Source organism: Delphinus delphis, chromosome 15, assembly GCF_949987515.2.
Source record: "Delphinus delphis chromosome 15, mDelDel1.2, whole genome shotgun sequence".
Taxonomy (NCBI): domain Eukaryota; kingdom Metazoa; phylum Chordata; class Mammalia; order Artiodactyla; family Delphinidae; genus Delphinus; species Delphinus delphis.
This window is the reverse complement of record NC_082697.1, coordinates 14,830,359-14,838,081: the sequence shown is the minus strand read 5'-3', so window position 1 is coordinate 14,838,081 and position 7,723 is coordinate 14,830,359. Positions and strand designations below refer to the sequence as shown.

The 7,723-nt window shown below is 48.0% G+C and overlaps 1 protein-coding gene across 1 annotated transcript; it reads right to left on the bottom strand.

Moving 5' to 3' along the window:
* Positions 1-3,419: 3,419 nt before the first annotated feature.
* Positions 3,420-7,066, bottom strand: LOC132438652 (serum basic protease inhibitor-like). Its single transcript, XM_069541454.1, has 2 exons — positions 6,949-7,066; positions 3,420-3,616 (listed from the first exon to the last, which is right to left on the bottom strand). The coding sequence occupies exons 1-2, from the start codon at positions 7,064-7,066 to the stop codon at positions 3,420-3,422; spliced, it is 315 nt and encodes a 104-aa protein (XP_069397555.1).
* Positions 7,067-7,723: the final 657 nt, after the last annotated feature.

Sequence of the window (7,723 nt, the reverse complement as noted above, 5' to 3'; positions counted from 1 at the left end):
GCCCACGTCGTGAGGTTGCTGAGGAAGCAGTGGAGGCAACAGACATGTATTCTGTCTCCCTGCAACGTCAAAGTCCTTGTAATAAGAACAATAGTGAGCTATATGACAGTTAACACTTAGCCCCTTTGATCAGGGGGTATAATAAAGGCAAGGTGGGGTGGGAAAAGGGCAGAATAGGGGTAAGGTCAATCACTGAAGCAAGAGGGTTTTTGGTTACCTCTGACAAAGAAGGAGACCTATTTGGAAGAGAGACTGTGGCTCTCCTCTGGCACTGGGAGAACTTCATGAGGGTGGACTTCTAGAAGGGGACACTTCAGCAATCAATGCTATTTGTTCCTTTACTACAGTCCACAGCACATTTAAAAAGCAGTCAGGAACCAAGGAAACTAAACCTCTATGTGCTTCTAGAAAATTTGCTTTTGTAAGTGGTGTGCAGAGAACTTGAGCAGCCTAACCAACATGGTCCTCAAAAGGGCCCAAACCTGGGGATTTCTTAAGGCACATACCATCATCCTCTTTTACAAAGAAAGAATCTGTGGCTCAGAGAGGTGAAGTGACTTGCCCAAGATCACACAGCAACACAGTGAGTTACTGGAGCCAATCTCTTTTCATGAATACCAAGTCATTTCCCCATTCACTGTTATATATTAATAATTATTAAATAAATATATTTATAGTATTACTCTTACCATTATCTGATTACACATTCACTAAAAGTTTACTCTGCCAATACTTGTACAAAGCATTTAACAAATATCATATCTTTTTAACTGTCCTCACAACTTTATGAGATTGATAGAGAAAGAGAAATGCAGCCTCTGAGTTCTAAGACCTGACCTGACATCACAGTGCGCCTTACGTTCTCCTACTCAACAGCACTATTTCAGAAACCTTCAACATCAGACAAGGTCATTCTGTGTCCATGAAAGATCAAGACAAAAATAGGACATTCGGTAATGATGTTTGAACACAGACAAAAAGAGGTAAATTATACAAACCACCAAAATATCCAAGCATTCCCCTGTATTGAGTGACTGCTACGTCTTTACCAAGTACAGCTGTAACCTCTAGCTAGTCTTCCCTTCTTAGAGTTAAGATACCCATTCAGAGAAATGCCCCACTTCCTGAGAGCATCCATCCAGAGCAGAGTCAGCTTCCTGAAACACACACCCCCGCCAACCAAATCACCTAACACAAGCCCGCATCCTATAAGTTCTATCTAACATTCTCTTAATGAGATATCATATTGTCTTCCAAGGTGATTCTTATTCCTTGCTGCAGTGAGTAATAAACCCAACTAGTTCAACTAGGAAAGGGAGTGTTTCTAGGTGTCTCTGGCTAGTTAAAAAGTAGAAGCTAGGGCTTGCCTGGTGGCGCAGTGGTTGAGAGTCCGCCTGCCGATGCAGGGGACGCGGGTACGTGCCCCGGTCCGGGAAGATCCCACATGCCGCGGAGCGGCTGGGCCCGTGAGCCATGGCCACTGAGCCTGCGCGTCCGGAGCCTCTGCTCCGCAGCGGGAGAGGCCACAACAGTGAGAGGCCCGCGTACCGCAAAAAAAAAAAAAAAAAGTACAAGCTAGAGACGTCTCTGGTTAGTTAAAAAGTACAAGCATTATCCTTATTTTATAATTAAAGAAAGTAAAGCTGAGAGATGTTGGGAATTTGCCCAAGACTATAAGGAAGTGAGTAATGGAATCAGCGCCATCTGCGTCCTTGTTTATTTGAATACTATGCTTGCTGTGGTCCCCGTGCCTCCCTTTCCTCATCTGCAGTGAAGCAGATACTCTCGGTTCTCCAAAGGTGCCTGCGGCCCACATCTTCCCAGAGGCAGGAGCGTGAAAACATTGTCAAAGTCGCTCTATTTGGGAGAGGTGGGACCTGCTGTGTTACAAAACTCCTACGGCAGCTAAGTGACATCTCCGTGTCACTGCTTCCGCCCTTGAAGGATTCTTAGGATGATTAATAGAAGAATGCAGGCAAAATGTTAACACAGAGCCAGGCGCACTGAAAGGGCAGTTGCCCTTCTTTAACTCAAGTAAGAAGCCCCTCCCCACACGTGACCTCAGGCAAGGGGATTCCTACTGCAAATGGACAACTGAGTCCCATACTCCTTTCTTTGTTCTTCTGAGAGTCCAGGAGAGCAACCTCTGCACCCAGATTTGACCTGGCCCAAGAAGTAAAGAAAGAAGCTTTCATGCTGAGGTGTCTCTCACCCGGGTTTTAGTGTCGCTTGGGGTGGCCATTCAGAGGTAGATGGTGCTGTAATGGGGGTGCTTCCTATACCCGGCAGGGCCCAGTGTGAGGACAGGAAAAGGGGAGGTGCCGGCTGCTCTGCAGAAGAGTGCGAAGGACCAGCATCTCCGTGGACCCTAGTGGTGAAGGTTCTTAGGGGCAAACCGCAGAATCCACTCCAGTTAGTTTAATTTGAATTTATTGGAATATAAGCCAGACTGTTTGAAGCGACAGAAGGAAAATGTACAACATCACTGCGAGGGAAAGGGGCTTCTTTATTGAAAAGACCTCTGCCACCACGGATACTGAGAACTGGATGCCAGAATTTCCACCTTGGCCACCCACAAGGAGAGCAGTGATGGTGGGGTGGGGGATGAAGGTGAGGATGCAGTGAGGATGTGGCTTGAGACAAGAATCCTGACATGAGGAATGTGCTCTTGCATTCACTCCTTCCTTCCTTAAATAATTATGGACCATCTCCTCTATGCCAGGACCTGTGCTAAGTGCTAGGGATAAAGGGAAGACTTGTTCTCATGGTGCTTAGAATCCACTGGATGAGACAGAACTAAGGCAAGTAGACCCATGTTGGGAGGAGAGAGGCAGGGCTCTGCTGAGGAGGCTGGGGTTGAGACGGACTCAGAGGAGATCACACTGTTTCAGAAGCAGCCACAGCCCAGCCCCGCGTGGCTCCTCCTTGACTTCAGGGTTTCGGGGTGGTACAGTTCGCAGGTCCTCTGCAAAAAGAAAGGAACTTGCTGATTGACATCTCTGAAGCCCCAGACCTGGACACCGCTGACCTTGACAGATCCTAGACTTTCCCAGAAATATGCAACCACAGTCCACCCAGGACCAGAATGACCAAGAAGAAGGAAGTTTTTCAAGCCTAGGTGGGGAGCTCAGGAGCACTGCAGACATGCTCTGTAGGGTGGCTGACTCAGTGTTCCCATCTGAGAAAAGGGGAGCATGTGAGGAAGCTCAGATTCTCATGACGGGGCTTCTAGGGGTGACCTTCTGCCAAGCTGGCCCGTGGAGGATGTGCTCAGTTGCAGTTTCACAGGACACTGCAGCCACTTGTCCTGGGAGGCAGCGAGGAGGAAAGACACTGTGCAGGTGTGAATGGTGGGTGGCTCCCTGAGTTTCACCTCTTTTTCTCAGCCCTTCCCCTCCCACCCTGTCCTGCCCCCTTCCTTACCCGTGGGTCACCACAGGACCACCGCAGGTCTTCATGCAGTCCTGTGCTGTTGGGAAGTTGTTCTTCTTCCCTCGGCAGCCGCCGTATATAAACATGTCGCAGTGCCCGGACTTGGCGTTGTAGAAGTACCTGACCTTCCGGGCCCTGCAGGGACCCGTGTGATGAGGTTCCAGGCAGAAGGCAGGCTGAGAACCTTATGGGATGGGAGGGGCTATGGGTCAGTTATGAGGACCGTCATCGCAGTTTGGTCTACAATGTCAACAACTGAAACCACCAGTGTGTCTTGCAATAGAGAATGTTAGGGTTATGGGGACGGGTCAAACTGAAAAGGCCATTTGACAACCTGCTTTCTGGGATATTATTATTAATGTTCCTAGGTGTGACATGATATGGTAAACATGCACAAATTGATATCTCCATCATGAAATATTTTAAGATTAATTGGTACGATGCCTTGGATTAGGTTGCAAAAACTCTACCAAAAAAGAATAAAAAACGGCAGACAAGGTAAAAAATATTCATCATATGTCAGTGATTATTGGAGCTGGTACCTGGGTTTTATAAGACTATTCTCTGCATTACTTGTATGGTAAAGAGTTTCCACCATTAATGAAAAAGTGTGAAGGAATCAGGCTGTAATGGAGAAAGGCATGAAGAACACATACCAGGGTGTTCTCTTTTGTTACGGCACAGGGACTCTCTAAATTGAATATTGACGCTATATTGATACTGTGACTTATAATAAGCTATATATATATATATATATATATATATATATATATATATATATATATATATATATATACTTGTTCTTTGTAATATCCTGGCACAGAGTTCTTACAAACCTTGCTATTTCCTAAGTGCTGAAAGCAAAAAAAGTGTCTTTTGTTATGTGAACTAGGTGACTTTTGGGAAGACCCTAGTAACCCCAGAATGGGCTCTGGTTGCCAGGGGAAACCACTGCCTGACAGGAGGCTTGCAACTTTCATTCCTACCCTCTCCCTCGTGGCCTCCCATCCGCAGTTCAGCCCGCCACCCAACGTCAGGGATCGGAGAGGAGCTGGAGGTTGAACAGTCACCAATGGCTAATGATTTAAGGCATCATGACTAGATAATGAAGCCCCCATAGAAACCTCAACAGAGGAAGAGATTCATGTTGTGAACATGCATCTGGCATCGACCCAGGGAACAACATAGGTACTCGTTCCATCATTGCTCACCTGGACCCCTGCAGCAGCCTGCTCCCTGGGCCTCTGTCTCTGCCCTTGGTCCCCTAGAGGCCACTCTCTGCACTGCAGCCACAGGGATCCTATCCCATTGCTCCCATGACCAGTCCCTCAGTGACTCCCCATCTCTCTCACAGTCAAATTCCGATTCTCATCCTACAAGGCTGGTCAGGACCTGTCCCCATGGCCTCTTTGGTCTCATCCCTTGCGCCCTCCTCCCCTCCCACCCACTCAGCTCCAGCCACCCTGGTAATTGCTGCCGCTGGTTCACAGCAGGCACGTTCTTTCTGCAGCCTCTGCTCCAACACCCCCTTATCACAGAGGGTTTCGCTGATCAGTCTACGGAAAGAGCACAGCCTCTTTTATCCCCATCACTCTCTACCTTCAAAAACTCATAACCTAGCAGAGCATTTCCCCTTTTGCTATTGTCGGTCTCACTCTGAGAAGGCAAGGTATTTTTCCATATTCTGTCTACAGCTTTCCCCACACCAAAAACCAAGCCTGTAGGGACTTAATAAATATATGGCCAGGGAACGAATCTTCCATTTCATGCTCATGCCAAGCGCACAGTCATTGAATAGAATGGAGATAATGGAATTCCTGTTAGTGCAAAATCTCCTTGATGATGGGGCAGGTCTACGTGATTATCAATCTACCTCTCATTCCATATCCTGAGAGGGTAATAAAATGATAGCCAAAAGGGGACAAAGGAAAGGGCCTTGAGCCTTTACTAAGACTGTATCAGCCTTGGTCCCAGGAGCAACTCACACAAGCGCTGTGTTTCTTGCTTTCCCTGCAGTTGCTCTGCTCAGTGGTCCCACATCTTTCTGATTAATTTTAATCCTAGAGGAATAATCATTATTTGACACCTCAATATTTTTTCTTTCCCGAAGGAGGTATGTAGAGAAATTTTTTCAATTTAACACATCTTGGTGGAAAATGGACAAAATTGGCCATGAAATGTGTTTAAACTCTTTAAATTCATGAGTGGTAAGCTGTTCAAAAACCCATGTAACGTGGTTCCTGTTTTCAAGTGAGGAAACTGCAGAAGACTTGCCGCAAGACACACGGCATGTGGGTGATAGGGTCAGGACAAGATACTGTCATGTCACAACCCATTAGATAAACTACCTGATTCTGCCAGGAATTCTGAAAATACAGGTAACTCGTAAGAGTTTCTGGCTGCAGTGTCCAACTTCCATTATTCCCCTGTCCCAAGCCTCACTGGAGCCCCCAAATCACAGGGAAGACTGACTCTGGTTTTTCCATGACACCAAATAGGTGGCGTCTCTACCAACACCAAACAATTCCCTAAACACCCACTGGGCATCCCAGAAGGCAATTTACTTCTGATACTAAATCCATGGAGTTAGTGCAGATCCCACAGGTTGAGGACTCAAGACTGTCCTCACTTCAAATGAGAAACATGTGGTCCGGAGTCACTCATGCTTGTGACTGACTGGCTAAAACTCGGAGGTTCCATGACCCCACCTCCATGTTCACTAACCAATAGAAGTGCAGACAGAACTCAGGAAAACCCTTTACTTACCGTTCCCAGGTTATTATAAAGGGTAAAGCGCAGGGACAGCGAAATGGAGGAGATGCGCAGGGCAAAGGGGGAATAGAGGTGTGCGGAGGCCCCGTGCCCTAGTGGAGCGCAACCCCTCACAGCACCTCCATGTGTTCACCACCCCGAAAGCTCTCTGATCCCCAATATTTATGGATCTTTATTGAGGTGTCAATAATGGGCGTATTGATTGAATCATCGGCCATTGGTGATTGATCTCCATCTCAATACCCTCCCGTCTCCCCAGAGATGCTGGAATGCGGGCTGTTGAAAGTTGTAACCTCTAAACACATGACTGGGTTTTTTTGGAGACCAGCCCCATCCTACAGGTCTCTCCGTGGCCTTCCTTTTCTCACCTCATTACCAAAAATAACCCCAGTAAATTCCAGGAGTTTCTGGAGGTCTGTTCCAGGATCAGGGCAAGGATCAAATATTGATCTTCTTATTACACTACAGTGAAGTTCAGGGACATGGCAATGACCAGGAATAGAGAGTCTCAGAGATGGGATTCCTGATCTGGTAGAGGTAGGCGGCATATATATTTTTTAATTTTAATTTTTTTTCCTATTGAGAGTCAGGAAATGTCCCTGGAGTTACAACTGCCCAACTTCCCAGGAGAAATCCAGAGAGGCTGTCAGCATCCACCCCACCCCTGCTCCCCAACCCCTTCCACGGACTCCCCTCATTCCCCCCTCCCCCCAGCCTGTAGAGGAGAGGTGGGTCAGGACTTACCTGTGACGTGGTCGCTGGTTTCATCATCGGTGTGGTTGCTGGTTTTACCCCCCTGGATGCCGGCCACCAGGGTGCCCAGGAGAACGAGAAGGGCGATGGAGAGGCAGAGCCGGCTCATGATCGTGGCCTTGCAGGAGGGCTTCTGAGGAAAGCTGGGGGCTGACAGAGCTTTTCATATCCCAGCTGAGGGGTGGGACAGGCAGTGAGGAGGGGAGTGAGGAAGGGGTGGAGCTGGGCTGGGTCCTGTTTATTGTGTAATCTCCCCACCTAACCTGCTTCTGCCTGCTGGGGCCAAATACCCAGTAACAGTGCTTCTCAGACTTGACTCTCCCTGTGGGTCTCGTGGAAACACAGATTGTGATTCCACAGGTGGAATTTTGTCCAATATGTTGACTCAGGGAGCGTCCCAGCACCTAGAGCAGTGCTTGGCGGGTGATGAGTGAATGAGAGCAAATCAAAGGATGGATAAGTGAACAACAGTGTGTTAGCTCAGGTCCTCCTTTTCAACTCCTGCAGGTTTCATTACAGCTGGGAACTATGCGCTTCACCCTCACCCCTACCACTGCCTAACTCAGAAGACAGGTGTGACACAGGACACCTTCTGCAACCATTGCCACAGCTCCTCAGCTGCATGGACCCTTGCTGTTTACCTGGCACTGGCCCAGGCAGAAGCCCTCCTGAGGCAGCAACCCTGTTTTCTCAGTAGAAAAAGGAGTAAGGGGTGTGGGCAGAGGGGAAGCAGGGAGCTGAACACGTCTCCACAGCATGACCTCCC